This window comes from Arachis hypogaea, chromosome 19 (genome assembly GCF_003086295.3).
Source record: "Arachis hypogaea cultivar Tifrunner chromosome 19, arahy.Tifrunner.gnm2.J5K5, whole genome shotgun sequence".
Taxonomy (NCBI): domain Eukaryota; kingdom Viridiplantae; phylum Streptophyta; class Magnoliopsida; order Fabales; family Fabaceae; genus Arachis; species Arachis hypogaea.
The window spans coordinates 148188165-148204465 of NC_092054.1; the positions used below are offsets into that span (position 1 = coordinate 148188165).

The 16301-nt window shown below is 39.0% G+C and overlaps 1 protein-coding gene and 1 pseudogene across 1 annotated transcript; one reads left to right on the forward strand and one right to left on the reverse strand.

The window, feature by feature from the left end:
* The first annotated feature begins 2055 nt into the window (after positions 1 to 2055).
* LOC112775678 (uncharacterized) lies at positions 2056 to 8102 on the forward strand (annotated as a pseudogene).
* A 5511-nt stretch (positions 8103 to 13613) lies between these two features.
* LOC112775922 (ATP synthase subunit d, mitochondrial) lies at positions 13614 to 16090 on the reverse strand. Its single transcript, XM_025819832.3, has 5 exons — positions 15732 to 16090; positions 15153 to 15234; positions 14180 to 14244; positions 14001 to 14087; positions 13614 to 13926 (listed from the first exon to the last, which is right to left on the reverse strand). Exons 1-5 carry the CDS (start codon positions 15900 to 15902, stop codon positions 13825 to 13827), a joined length of 507 nt encoding a protein of 168 aa, XP_025675617.1. The 5' UTR covers positions 15903 to 16090; the 3' UTR covers positions 13614 to 13824.
* Between the last annotated feature and the right edge of the window lie 211 nt (positions 16091 to 16301).

The window sequence follows — 16301 nt, forward strand, 5'->3', positions numbered from 1 at the left end:
AGAAACAATAAACGTGACATATCAATTTATAGTAATGAACAACTATTTGTTCTGTATGCCTACTATTACTTCAGGCTATTCACTCAGGTGTGTATTGTATAACTTGGCATAGATCAGCATATGGAATACAGGCTTGAGACTTCTCAGTTGACTTGTACAATATCAGTTCAAATACTTAGAAAATCTTGTTGAGCTTTAGACCAATTCATCGTCATCCACTCCGTCAGGGTATGACTCAGGTTGCAGCCTCTGTTCTTAGATGCAACTTGTAATTTCATCCTCCATTCTTCAACACCACGAATCCTAGACTGATTAGCAATCCAGTTATCGTATTCCCACAGTCATTACCATATATAATCCCAAACGCACAATATAAGTCTTGCTAATATATATTCTTTCCGGTCACAATATTTCGTTTTGATGTATTTATCATTATCATTAAATAGAATTGGTTACGAGTCCATTGAATTTTAAATGCAATAGAAATAAAAGACAACTGTTACTATGATTGGGGAAGCAAGTATATATTTGAGACAAGCTAAAAACATTCATCGCTTTTAGTTTTAACTTTAGAAAGCACTTGTAATTGGCCATATTATCAGTTACGCTTAGAAGTGCCAGAAGCTTCAAGTGAAGAGTAGAATGCTTCAGGTCTCAGATCTTGAGTCATTTCTTCTTTGAAGAAGTGCAAGCGATTTGACAAAGCTCCTGCTATCCATTTGGTCTGCAGTTTGAACATGGGGAAGGGAACAACCTTCCAAGGCAACCCAATGGGGCCAATGCTGGTGGAAAAACATGCTTCTACAATGGTCTTACACAGTTGTCATCTACACTTACTTCCCATTGTTTCAAGGAATGGGAAATCATACTTGTACCTGCTAAACGAACAAAAATGGTCATCAATCATCAACATTTATTCAGTTCTCTTCTCCAATTGCAGGGTCTTGAATTAAACTAAATGGAGAATGCTGAAATACTTGTTCAATGTACTATGATTTTCGCACCAACTGCGTCTCCATCTTTGAAAACCACACGAACATCTTGATGAACACTGTCAATCTGCATGTGCAACAAATACCAGCGCGTAAGATAAACCATTCAGAGAAAGTTGTCAATAAAATGATGGATACTAGTAATCATAATTGAAATGGAAAAACCAGATTAGATTATCCAAAAATGAAGGTGATAATCAACTAAAAAAGAGATAATGAGGTGATATGCTAAAAATATCAACTAGAGCAACAACATATTTCCACGAACCAAAGAATTTAGCTTGATCCCAAAAAGATTATGATAGTTAATGGAGTTAGAGAGTATTGTAGTATAGTACTGGCCAAAAAATGCTTTTGCAAATAGTCAAAAAGCAAAGGAAGCAGGCACATACTTGATCTTGAAAAGATTCAGGTGTCCTATAATTGTGGCTGTGCATTTGCTTCCCTCGCCATGCACTAATTCCCGCAAAGATTTTAAATTAAACATGAAACGAAACAAAATATGAGCATAAATAATGAATTTCATCTCATTCTCTTGTTAATTATGAAAATTTGAGTTCCATTAAGGGTTTGTTATTGGCCAATGAATTGCTGCATGACAAGTGAGCTGACCACTCGAACAACCTAAATTGGTTATTTTTGTGTGAAATTTGTTTTTTATTTAAAAAAAAATCCCAAAAGTAGAGCAATCTAATAACTATTTTGCCATAGTTTGGTTTTGGGCCAACTCTTGGAGTATAGCCCGTATTTTCCCAGGGTAGATTTGACATTATCACAAATATTTAGGCCCCAGAAAAACCATTATTTTTTCGCGAAATGCTTAATGCTTTCTTTCGAGAAAAAAATAATAGACAATGTACCAAAAAAAAAAATGAGAAATAATAATAATAATTAATAGACAATCCCTCGTAAGTTCCAACACAAATGATAACTCAAGACATAAAATTATTAAAATTTTAAATTAAGTTTAAAATAAATACTTCAATAATTATTGAAAAGTGAAAGGCTCAAATAAAGAAAATATGATTATCCAGAATAAATACTTCAATAATATATTAATATTAATGTGCTTGTGTTAATGAGTTGATGTTCTTCGTTTCTTGCTTTCTTGTTCCTCTGCCACAATATCGGTCTCAACGCAAACTCTGTCCAAAACCACCGCTTGATTCTCTCTTATCTCTTCCCAATCTTATCCTAATTCATTCTTCCCGCAATTTCTCTTCTTACACTCTTTCTCTCTCTCACTCTGCTTCCAACACCAATAAAGCTGTCTTCTTCTTAACCCAGAAAAGGAAAAAAAACATGGACCTTTATGTAATAAAATCTTCATGTATTCTGTATTGTAAAAAATGATTTCTTTTTGTTAATTTCTGAGCTTAATTGGTTCACCTCATTTCAATAAAATTCTGATTTTTTGTTTAGTTGTGTTGATTTGGGTTTTCTCTGCACACACACTCAAAGGCTGCGACTTTTTCAAGGGTTGATCGAAAAATGGTGTCTGGGAACGACCAGTTGAGTCCTTCTTCATTCCATTCAGGTTGTGAAGGAATCGCTGTCCCCTTTGGAAGTGGGTATTCGGAAAGCTGCAAGGATCTTGAGCACTGCTTCCTGTCAGGGCACAAGAATAAGGGCACGAAAGGTGTTTGTTTGATTGCCCAGGTGAAGCAAGGTGGTGAATTCAGATCTGCGATGTGAAGAAGAAGAAAGGGTTGTCAATGAAGGTTCCCTTGAAGGCTTTCTTGGGTATTTTCTCACAAAACCCAGTGAGTGGTAATGGGAATGTGAATGTGAATGGTGATGAGGTGGATAAGAAGGGTGATGGGTCTTCTTCTTGCACCAATTGCTTGAAGTTTGCAGTGACTTGGTCTTTGCTGGTTAATGGTTTCCTTCAGGCTCTCCCAGCTCCTTTCAAAGCTGGGAGAAAGAGGTCTCAGAAAATGGCTGGTGATGAAGATGGCAAGGTATGTTCATGCATGAAGCCAAGTGTTTCATCGAGTGAAGTGACGCAGAATGAGACCAAGGGCCAGTTTATTAGGACAGTTAAGGAAAAAGGTGTGAAGTGGAAGGATGGTAAACATGTCTCACTTGAATGTCTTATAGGTTTAATCTTTGATCAGTTGAATCAAACCATTCAGAGTCTTGATCATGGTCTGCATGGAAATGACCCTGAAAATGTGAAAACTTCACAACCTTCTATGCCACCTCAGATTGGCCATGTCAATGCATTCACAAACTTCTTGGAAGGGCACAAAATGGATGTGAATAGCTTCTTGGGAAATTTGAATTTTGCAAAGGTAGGTGGTGTGCCATCGGGTGTAGCTGGAGAAGAAAGCCCTTTATCAAGTGAAGAAGGATATAATGGTAATAATGCTAATAGTGGTAATGATGATAACAAGGAGGACGCTGGAGGGATTTCGCCGCAGAAGGTTGCCTCTAACATATTCAGTATTCCTCTAACAAATGTGGAGCGTCTAAGGTCTACACTTTCCACTGTTTCATTGACAGAATTGGTTGAGCTGTTGCCACAGCTCAGGAGAGCATCGAAAGAACACCCTGATAAGAAGAAACTGATCTCTGTACAAGATTTCTTTAGGTACACAGAGGCTGAAGGTACTAGTTTATAATTGTGCTTGCAAGGGTTGTTGATAATAAAAAATCTGTATGCTACTAGTTTCATTTTTTTTGTTTGCTGCTTTTATATTCCTAATACTCAACAGCAATGATGCATATAGGCAAATATGGATTAGTATTATCAATTTTGGTTGTCTAGTCAGTAGTAACTAATTACATCTAGTTTAATATTCAAGTTATTCCAAGTACGAACTCTTGCTCGGCTTACGTAGTATGTAAGCATCAACAATGTTAGTTATAAGTTTGTTGATAGATGAGCTGAGTCATTGATGATAGTTAGACTAGATATTTATGGAAGTAACTGATTAGTTAGTTGGTAATATATAGTCACGTGTGTATATGGCGAATGAGTGTATATGATGAATATATAATTATATATAGAGAAAATGTGCAGGAAGAAGAGAATGATGGGATTCACTCTTCTGATTTCTCCCAATAGACTCGGTATATGGTCAAAGAGCGACATTTTTTACCACTAGCATCTGCATATTAATTCATAGTTACAGAATTCATAGTTGAGCATATACCATTGACATGATATGACAGGATTTAAAGTTCCATTTCTGAAGGTTAAGATCAGTTAATAATGCAATACATCAAAAATAATTTTATTGGTCTTCTTTTACCTTAAAGAATGCAGAAAAAGCAACCAACACACATTTTCCGGAACAGTGTTTGCCATTATGACGTCCAATCCCTGCACGAACAAATTTGCAGTTATTGTTAGTTGTAGGACATCTTTTCACTGCTCTGTTTGATGTATTTGTTTACAGTATTAAGCTAATATTAACTGTTAATTGATTGTGTATGTTGTTCTGTTTGTGTTGTTAATGACAAGTTCACAGTTTTCACTTTTATTTTCTACAGGGAGGAGGTTCTTTGAGGAGCTGGATAGAGATGGTGATGGCCAAGTAACCCTGGAAGATCTAGAAATTGCAATGAGAGACAGAAAACTGCCACGAAGATATGCCAAAGAATTTATGAGCCGTACAAGAAGTCATTTGTTTTCTCGGTCCTTTGGATGGAAGCAGTTCTTGTCATTTATGGAACAAAAGGAGCCGACAATTCTTCGTGCATATACTTCTCTGTGTCTAACCAAATCGGGGACACTGAAGAAGAGTGAAATATTGGAATTACTAAAGAATGCAGGGCTGCCTGCAAATGAAGACAATGCAGTAGCTATGATGCGATTTCTGAGGGCAGACACAGAAGAATCTATTTCTTATGGACATTTTCGTAATTTCATGCTTCTGCTTCCCTCTGACCGTCTTCAAGAGGATCCTAGGTAAGATAAATATGGTCATTTGGTTATTTTATTTATGCTTTTTCATATATTAGATACGAAGTCCATCATTACTCTTATTTTTTTGGGAGAGAGAAAAAAAGGGGGGGGGTGTTTTGGCCTTAATATCCTTCTGTGAAGTAGCTATTCAACTTTGGTTCATGCCTGCATTTAATTCCCTATTAAAATTAAACAATGGCGTCTCTACTACATAACAATAGAAAAATAATTTTCAATCCTTTCATCAGAAAATTTGAAATGCATTTTGGAACATGAAGCAGACATGGGCAAAACAGACTGCAGAGAAATCGCCTGTTAATTCCTATGACCAAGAGACATCCTCCTTTAAGATGTATACCTCTGTTTCCAACCAAATGATTCAAAGAATTAAAGCTACATATTGCAATTTGGAATCCTGGCTTTTATGGAAGCTTTATTATAACTATTAAAAGGGCATCTCGGTGTAACGCATCCAGGGAATGCAAGCACCCAAAGGATGTAATGTGGGCAGCCTAATCTAATAAATTCATTTGTGGCTGTCATGACTTCAAGTGAAGTTACACGAAGACAACTCAACCCTTGCCCTCTCTTGTGCCTTTCCAATATAACTCTTAGAAAGTGCTTTAAGAAGGGCGTCCCTATCTTTTCAACAATGAACCAACAAAATGGTTCTTGCTAGTGCTTACAAAGATCTTTCAAAGTGTGTGTCTCCTTTTTTGTTGCAGGACTAATATTATTTCATTAAGTAGTGGTTACCTTAAAATGCAAGGAAATTACATTAAGAACATTACATATTTTAATTTCCTTATTATCCAATCTACCGTCAGTCACTGGTCATGAAATATTGTTATGTGCTTATGGCTATATATTCAGGAGTATATGGTTTGAAGCTGCAACTGTAGTCGCTGTCCCACCACCTGTCGAAATTCCTGCTGGAAGTGTTTTAAGATCTGCACTGGCTGGTGGCCTTTCTTGTGCCCTCTCTTGTGCATTACTGCATCCAGTTGATTCAATCAAGGTAAATTCTCTAACTAGATGGCTTCCTTTGTTCTTAGGAATATCATGTTTCAATAATCAATATGGACCCTTGATTCCGTATTTCTCTTATAGTTGTATGATTTGTTGTTTCCTTTGAGAGACCTCATCATTGTCTTATTTGGCATGCTAGACTCGAGTACAAGCATCAACCATGTCCTTTCCTGAAATCATTGCCAAGCTGCCACAGATTGGAGTTCGGGGTTTATATAGGGGATCAATCCCTGCAATTCTTGGACAGTTTTCAAGGTATTTTTACATAGGAGATAAGCTTCTTTAATGCTTTCAATCAATCATCGCATAATGATGTTATTTTCCTTGCAAGCTCATGTTAGTTTTATTTATTTATTTATTTATTTATACTGTAGCCATGGCCTTCGAACTGGGATATTTGAAGCAAGTAAATTGGTGTTGGTAAATGTAGCTCCTAACCTACCGGAACTCCAGGTAATTTGTATATCCTATTTGCTGTTACTTATATACTCGGCAATTCCTGATTATGCATTACGTTCTTAGTTCCATGATGTCTGAAATGCAGAGAGCATAAAGTAAATGACCTCCATTCCTTTGCATTCAGCTAATTATACTTATAAGCTTTGCACATTATCATTTATGTAGGTACAATCTATAGCATCATTTTGTAGCACGTTTTTGGGAACAGCTGTGCGGATTCCATGTGAAGTATTAAAGCAGCGGTTGCAAGCTGGTCTTTTTGATAATGTTGGTGAGGCTCTTGTTGGGACTTGGCAGCAGGATGGTCTTAGGGGTTTCTTTCGTGGAACCGGGGCTACCCTTTGTCGTGAGGTTCCATTTTATGTTGCCGGCATGGGACTTTATGCAGAATCTAAAAAGGTATGTAATTTCCGTCATCCAGCTTGCTTCATGATCCTAGCGTTTGTTTTTGGAATTCACTTTGAGAGGTTTATGAATTATAAAATTGTTTGAAGCTCTTGTATGTATATTAAAATGAACCTTCATGTTCATCCAAATAAAGAGGAACTTTAGCTGGATTATGTATAAGAATTTTGACTGTCATGAAAAAACACTTTCAAGTTATTCACTGAACTAAGCTATTACACATTTTTGTTCCCTCTTTTCTTTAGGTAAGTCAAGTCTTTCCATTTAGAGGGTCCTATATTAGTATTCATTATATGGAGGTCATTGTCAATTGTTTAAGATAAATTTTATTCATTAATCATGTTGGATGGTGCTTATTGGTCCCCCCTTTAGAGGGTCCTACAAATGAAGTAGTTGAAGTGATGTAAAGTTGGTACAACAAAAAGTTATGACAATAACAAATAGTATTTTATTGTTTAGTTATTCCATATATTCCCTACGCAACAAACTGCATCAATGCAATCACTTAAGAAGTCCCCTCTTGGCAAGTGGCAGAGCAAACCTAAAAAAAGATAAAAATAAAAGATGCTTGAAGACTTAGCCTTATATGTATCCTTATATATTTCCACACTGAAATGGTATAAATATAATGGTTTGTGGTAATTAATATTTTTGACAATGCGTCATGCTGGTATTTCATTTTGATTTTAGGGTGTCCAAAAACTGTTGGGGCGGGAACTAGAGGCCTGGGAAACAATAGCAGTCGGAGCTTTATCCGGGGGGTTGGCTGCCGTTGTCACGACGCCATTTGATGTCATGAAAACTAGAATGATGACTGCGCAGGGTCGGTCTGTGTCGATGACCATAATAGCCTTCTCTATACTACGGCACGAGGGCCCCTGGGGTTGTTTAAAGGAGCAGTGCCAAGATTCTTTTGGATTGCTCCCCTAGGTGCCATGAACTTTGCAGGCTATGAGTTAGCAAGGAAGGCCATGAATAAGAATGAGGAGCTAGCTGGTAAGGCTTCGGAGTAATGTTAATTAAAACCGGAATTTAGCTGCAGCCCTTGGGGAATTTCTTACTGGGAAATTTTTGAGCACTTACTGAGTTAATTGCAGCTCATGCCTGGATTTTCTTTAATCTGCTGGTCATTGATGCTGCACTGAAATTCACATTTTGTTTCCTTTGTTCATTTTGTACTTTTTTTGAGTCTGCCATTTGTAGCAGCAGAATCAACAAAATTTTCTTGTACTTCCAATTGATTTCTTCATCTAATGTATAGATTTTAAATCTATCATAATCTTTCTCAGGTTTCTTCTTTTTGATTTCCTGGCTCACTTAATTGTCGTCTGATTTTGCACTGCCTGAAATCATTGTTATGATTATTATTATTATATTAGTAATCTTCACTATCAGCTTATCTTATGCACTGTATGTAGTATGTACTATGCAATCAAAATTGTTAATTAATTAACCTGAAACTACTGTGCACTTTGATAGGTTTAGAGATTAATAGAATTGGTAGGTTTTATTGATGAACTAGGAATTGCAAATCACAACCCCTTATTAGAATACACGGTTGGAACTACCAACTGTGGAGGGAGTTCAACCTCTCGAGTTCTAACAGAAAATTCACAAAACTAAAAACTAACTAATCAACTAGTATTTATAGGCCGCAGCTAGGATTAAGACTACTGCCCTCAGGGCTAGTTTAGCTCAAATAGAACAAACAAATAGCCAAATAACAGCAAGTAGGAACTAAAACTAGCAAGTAGACTATTTACCTCTCCTTGTAAACTAAACAAAACTTGTTTCTATCATTACTCCCCCTTGGACAACCACCTTGTCCTCAAGGTGGAACTCAGGAAAGGAGCACCGCAGTGCGGCAACCTCTTTCCAGTTGTATTCGCACGACAGAAGTCCCTGCCAGCGGACCAAGTACTCCAAGGAACTATCCCTTGCTGATCGAGACGCCAAAATACATGAGGGTTGCACGATTAGTTTGCCATCTGCCGCCATCATTAAGGGTGAAACCTAAGGTTGCTGTGGTTTCGGGACAATCTTCTTTAATTTGCTCACATGGAAGACCGGGTGCTTGCACCCTTTTAGGAGTGCCAACTTTTATATGCCACCACCCCCACTCTCTCAAGTACTTGAAAGGGTCCATAAAAGCAGGGACTGAGCTTTTCATTCATCCTCCGAGCTAAAGAACACATTCTAAGGTTGCAGCTTGAGATAGACCTAATCACCTAACTCGAACTCCACATCCCTTCACTTCTTATCCGCTGCTTGCTTCTTTCTGAATTAAGCTTGAGCCAAATGCTGTTTTAATTCAGCTAAAATCGCATCCCTGGTGGCTGTCAGCGCAGCCACATCCTTGACATGCAAAGGGTATGTTTTTCCATGGAATAGAATCGGGCATACACGGCCTAAAATGGCATAGTCTGGGCGGATACGTTAAAGGTTGTGTTAAACCAATATTCTTTCCATAGTAACCACTCCAACTACCACTTCGGATACCACCCACAAATCATTGGAAGTAAGTCTCGAGGCACCTATTCACCACCTCTGTCTAACCGTCGGTCTGCGGATGAAATGCGGTGTTGTATTTCAGCTTAGTGCCTGCGGCATAAAACAATTCAGACCAGAATCTGCTCATGAAACCCTATCACAGTCAAAACAATCAATTTTGGAAACCCATGAAGCTTCACCATTTCCTCAATGAAAATGCAGCCACTTCCTTCGCCAAGAAAAGGTGTGATAATGAAATAAAATGGGCATATTTGCTCAGCCGTTTGACCACCACAAAAATGGCGTCTATGCCCTTCGACTTGGGTAAACGGACCATGAAGTCCATCATCACATGTTCTCATATCCTCTCCGGAACCGGTAAGGGCTGCAGCATCCCTGCCGGCTTAAGAGCGGCACACTTGTGACTTGCCTTGTTGGCAAGTAGAACAAGTTGCAACATAATCTTTCACACGTCGCCGCATCCCTTACCAATAGATAGCCACAATGAGTCTCTTGTAAGTTCGAAAATATCCAGAATGTCTTCCAACCCACTGTCATGATGCTCGGGCAATAAGGAGGGTATTTGAGCAGAATTTGCCGGCAAAATTGCTCTTCCCTGATAGAAGCAGAACAACCTCCCCTTCTTTAAGGAATAGCCTGAAAAATCCTCAGATTCCTGCTGCAAAGCCATTATTATTTTTTGCAGCTCTAGATCTCCTTGTATCTCAGCATCCACATTTTTCCATAGACTCACGTGCATTACCGAAGCAGCATTGGCCATCATCTGCCGTGAAAGAGCATCTGCAGCCTTATTTTCCATCCCCAGACGATATTTGATTTCAAAGTCCAAGTCCAGCAGCTTTGTTGTCCATTTGAGATGAGTCGGATCCATCACCCGCTGATCAGTGAGGATTTCAAACTCCTCTGGTCAGTAAGCACAGTGAAGTGACTTCCCATCAAGTAGTGCCACCATTTCTGGACTGCAAGCACAACCACCACTAATTCCCTCTCATAAGTAGATATTGGGCGAGCTCTTGGTGACAAGGCTTGACTTAAAAATACAATCAGTCTCCCCTCTTGAGATAACATAGCCCTCACCCTTCGCTTGAGGCGTTGGTCTCTATGACAAACTCTCGTGTAAAATTTGGGACAACCAATGTAGGAAGTGCTGCCATGAGGGATTTAAGTTTTCAAAAGCCGTCATAGCCCGATCATTCCATTCAAAAGCATTCTTTGTCAGATCTATCAATGGTTTGGCAATAGTGCCATACCCTTGCAAAAACTGACCATAGTGCACTATGAGGACTAAAAATCCCCGCAAGGCACGTAGGTCCTTAGGAGGCGCCCAAGCATGCATGGCTTCAGTTTTGCTAGGATTTGCAGCAATTCCCTCAATCGAGACGATATGACCTAGATATTCAATAGAAACTGTAAAAGTGCACTTCTTGGCATTTAACACAAGCTTATTAGCGATTAATATGTGAAAGACTTGTTGCAAGTGATCGGCATGGCTCTCAATGTCTCGGTTGTAGATCAAAATATCATCGAAGAAGACCAACACAAACTTCCGTAATAGTGGCTTAAGGATGTCATTCATTAATGCTTGAAATGAAACCCGGTGCATACCATGAACTCATAGTGTCGCTCATGCGTCTAGAAAGCAGTTTTGTGAATATCCTTGCCGTGCATCCTAATTTGGTGATAGCCCGACTTTAAATCCAGCTTTGAAAAAACCGTGGCTCCGCCCATTTCATCCAAAAGTTCATCAATGACCAAAATCGGAAACTTGTCTGGCACGATTATCCCATTTAAAGCACAGTAGTCCACACAAAACCTGCAACTCCCATCTTTCTTCTTGATCAGCAAGATGGGACTAGCATAAGGGCTCATGTTAGGCCAGATGATTCCCAAAGCCCACCTTTTCGAAACCATTTCTCCAATCACCGCTTTTTGGTGGTGTGGAAAGCAGTAAGGCCTAATATTAATTAGGGACTGCAGCTTCTTCCTTTGAAGGAATAGCATGATCATGTGACTGATGCGGCGGTAAACCTAGTAGGGTTGAAAGACTGCAGCATGTGCATCCAACACCATTTGTATTGGTTGTGGAACACTTGTGACTGAGGCTGAGTGCAGAGTTAGACCACCATAACACAGTTCCGGATCACCCTTCAACGTCAAAGCCTCCCCACCCTTGAATATCTCTATCCGAAAATCCTTAAAATTGGCTCAAATGACCCCGAGCTTATTTATCCACGCCAGCCCCAAAACAAACTCAGCCTCATTGATGGGAAATAGGTAAAAATCCGCGGTTATGGACAGCCCCTGGAAGCTCAGTGTTACCTCCTTGCATCTGCCCTGTCCCTCTGAATTGCACCGATCTGCCACCTTTACCGAGAACCTAGGTGTGGTATCTACAATCAGACCCAACTCCGCTGTGATTTCTGGTTCTATAAAGTTATTCAAGGCACCACAATACACCAGCACCCGCAAACGACACACCTTCACCTCGGCCCACGCCTTGAACGACCTATGGTGGCAATTAGAGCACGGAAGTTTGAGCTTTAATTGCTCCACTGCCTTTGGAACAGCTTCGTGCTCCAACCAATCCCCCTCCTCAGCCTCAGGTTCCATAATCAGCAACTTGAATTCCTTGTTCTTGCACACATGCTCCGCTGAGTAAGGTTCACTGCAGAAAATGCATCCCCCTCGTGCACGTTTAGCTTTGTAATCCTCATTGTTAAGATGCCTCACTTCCCGCCGTTTCGGAGGCTCCATCAATGATTCCACATCCTTGCTTGCTGGGACCGTCGCTACAGATGCAAGCACCGGCATGTTAGTAAAGAAGTTCTGTGGCGCTACAGATGCTGGGACCGCAGCGCCATGCTACAATTCTCCACCTTCTGTGCCAATTGACCAATTCCATCAACTCATCCATGGTCTGGAACGAGAACAACCTGCATTCTTCACTCACCTCAAGTCTCAACCCATTCAAGAACAAGTCAATCAACAATTTTGGAGCCAGACCTCGAAGGGGACAGCGTGCAACACAAACTGATTGACGTAGTCTCGAACCATACTTGTTTTAGTTTCAAGTTTCAACAACGATTGATACGGACATTGCAACCGCTCAGGTTGAAAATGACGCAGAAACGCCATGTGGAGGGACTGCCATTGCAGCGTCGGCGCAGTTGCCTCCCACCACCGAAATCACGTGAACTCCCGACCTTCCATGGCGAACGTCACCACCACGAGCCACTTCTCCTTCGGCACTGCTCTGAGCAAGAAGAACTACTCCATACGCTCGATCCACGTCATCGCATCCTCGCCAGGAAAGATCGGGAGCTCGAGTTTCCGCCATTGCTCTGGCGCGCTTCCAGTTTCCTGTCAACCACCGGCAATCTATTGCAACCCCGAAGATCCCCACTCGTGATGGACTGGCTATTCTCCATGGAATCCACGCGCGCGTCGATCCACTGCAACATCTCCTGCAATGCACGACAGAGATCTTCGGCGATCAAATCGCAATTCCATCACATAATTCGCTCTTCCATTTTTTGCGATCGTGGTTGCACTTTTCACCACAAGCTTTCAAGATCCGAGGACTTCTGATACCAGTTGAAAGGTTTAGAGATTAACAGAATCGGTAGGCTTTATTAATGAACTACAGATTGCACATCACAGTCCCCTAATGGAATAGACAGTTGGAACTACCAATTGTAGAGGGAGTTCAACCTCTCTAGTTCGAACAATTAATAGAAAATTCACAAAATAAAAAACTAACTAATGAACTAGTATTTACTATTTATAGACAACAGTTAGAACTAAGATTACTGCCCTCATGCCTGCTAGTTTAGCCCAAAATGAACTAAATAGCCAAATAACAGTAAGTAGGAATTAAAACCAGCAAGTAGACTACTTCTCTTCTTGTAAACTAAACCAAACCTGTCAGAACTGTGGTTAAATATCAGCCATTTATATTCGAACAAGAGAAGGAAAGGGTTTTCTGAATTACCCTAGGAAGGCCATCATGATAGTTTTAACCAAGTTGTTGGGGGAGATTGCTTCTACTCATATCGATGGTTGAAGAATGTTGGCAACATCCATAGAATCCTATTTCATGAATTTAAGCCCAGTAACGATTAAGACGTCCAGAAAATGTATTCAACCTTTTCTGTTTCAATTAAATATGTTTTCTTTCGAAAACTTCTCTCCATTGCCATCAGAAATGTCAACCTCCGTATTTATTTAATAACAATTATAATTATCTCTTGAAACATTGCCAGCTTGAGCCGACTCTACGATTTCTAATCGGTTGAACAGACCCGAAAGAAAACACAATTTTATTGAGAGCCGCGCAAAGCAGTATTTTCTTGAAATGATGCACCAAAATTATGGTAACTCCGAAATGGGTTTATATAAAGAACTTGGAAGTTAAAAAAGAGAACAGAGTTACAAAGAAATCACTGCAGTAATTATTAAACCAGCATGGGAACACCAGCTTCTGATGTTTTGCTACACACTGAAGTTTTGAACAATTTAATAGCCCCAGTAATCGTTCCTGATTTCATCTTCATACTTCTTCAACAGTTCAGGATGCTTGGCAAAGTATTCATCATATGTCATGGTATTAATCTTGGCCTGCCAAAAAAACGTGTGAGAAATCATTCAATTTTATTAAACATCAAAAAGTTTGTGTAGTGATTTCTAATTACCTTCATTTCTTGTACATCAGCTATTTCCTTCTCTAAACGCTCTGACTCCTTGAGAGACTTCTGCTCGGCTTCTTTAAGCTCAACTAACTGCGTCAGAAATACACATACAGCACTTAAATTGACAATGTCTTTCACTGAGAAACATGAACAACTATTATCGTTTAGACAAAAGTTCTTACTAGTTGATCGAATTTAGTTTTATATTGAGGAGTCACTGTGTCAACATATTTGGGGATCTCTATGCCTGCGGAGAACCGTCAAAAAACATCAGAACTTGAATTGGTTGGTATATAAATATGTACAAAGATCCAATTTTAACTGCCCTAAAAGAAAAAGCAAAAAACAAAAAAAATTGTAAAAAAAAGTTATCCAACACTGTATTATGACATCAACAAAGGTTTGTACCTCTTCGATAACTACCTCACAATCTATATCCGATTGGTTGTTTCAATAATCTCATGCGTGTAAGAATGTTTGTGCTCTCATTTTCACAAGCATCCCAATCTTAATTGCTAGTTTAGTTTGCTACATTAAGCCACATTAACAATTTCTTTCAATGTACATTAAAATATGTTTCAAGTTAGAAAATTCACCACTAGTTTACTGAACCTTATCCACCATTCAATAAAGGGTATTTGGTACCCTTCGTAGGAATATCCATATATATCAGGCCCAAGTTTGAACAATAAACAAACTTTTGCCTGATAGGGATTCAAACAGAGACGGATTCATGTGTAACATTGTGGGGCAAGTAACTCCCCTAGGATTTGGAAATTTATTTAGTAGTACATAATAGTGATATTTATTTGTCCCTATTACGTTATTAAATTTGACCACACTATTAAATTATTATGATAATTATTTGCCCCCACAGTCAATTTTTTTAGATCCATCACTGGATTCAAATGCAGGTCCAAACCAAATTAGAGCCTGGTATTAGGCACTAGCCTGCTAGGAAATCAGAAGCATAAAGCTGAAGTACTGCTCTGCATTGAAGAAACAAGAAATACCCGAGCTTACATGAAACCACATGCATTTCAAATTCCAGTCCCCACTAAATTGGTCATATAAATAAACAATATATTATGAATGTTAAAAGAAAGCAACACACACATATGAAAGGGTATTCACAAACAGAGTTAATGAACATACTCTCGTAATGCTCCTTGTACATGTCCACCAAACGAGAGCCAATTCCCTTCCTATAATACTCCCAGTCTATGGGCTCTGGCTCCTGCACAATCCAAAATAACAATTAAAAAAAAGTAATAACCTTTTTCCCCTGAACAATGATTAACTAAGCAACCTCTGTTACACACACAAGATCTTCTGATTTTTCAATTAAGTCTCCATTAGTCCTAAAAAATTTCTAGCATAATCAGTTAATCACGTCCAATGACAAAACCCTAATATCAAACGAAAACAATTAAAATAACAGCAAATAAATTATGTACAACAATTATTCAGAAATGTGTCCCAAACTACATCTAATCCCTAGAATAATAATAACTAATGACGAAGAACACTAACGAATTGGTAATATTTCCGAATTCACATCAGAATAACACACAAGTCACAAATCGCTCTAAATAAGTGATTACTTTTTCATTTTCGCTCTAGAATCTAATCGATCTAAAAGTAACAGGAACAATACGAATTTTTGTATACACAATCGAAATTATTCAATGCGAGGAAACGAGAGATCCGTGAGGATCAGAGAAGAAAACGAACCTGGCTAAACTTGGTTTGGAGCTGGGAGTTAACCTCGTCGAAGGTACGACGAAGGTTATTGAACTCCCTGCGAGCCTCGTCGGAGACGATGAGCCTCGCCATTCCGTCCCAGTCGATGTTCTTTCCGGCCTTGAACACCACATCGGTAACCTTCTTCACCGATCCGCTCATTTTTCCTTCCTCTTTCTTTTCTTTTCTGTTGCTCTGAAATTTTCTCGCTGATTTTCTCGGCCACCAAACGGCAAAGGCAAAGAGATGCTGTTTTTGGGGAGCTGTGTGAGCTCAGTCTCCAAAACACCCTGATGCTATCACCCCACTATGGGCCGGGTTCTAACACTTGCATCTTTATGGGCCAGTTCATTTCTGAATTCTGTGTAATAGCCCATTTATGATCCAAACCATAATAATCCTGGCCCAAAAAGTAACAAACTGATGGCAATTTCTCCTTTTTGTTTAGATAGAGATTTTGTTCGGTTTTATACTATAACCGAACAAAGATATATTTGAAAAATAAAAAATATTTGTCCAAAAAAATATATATTATATGTATATTAAAAATAAGCTATTAAA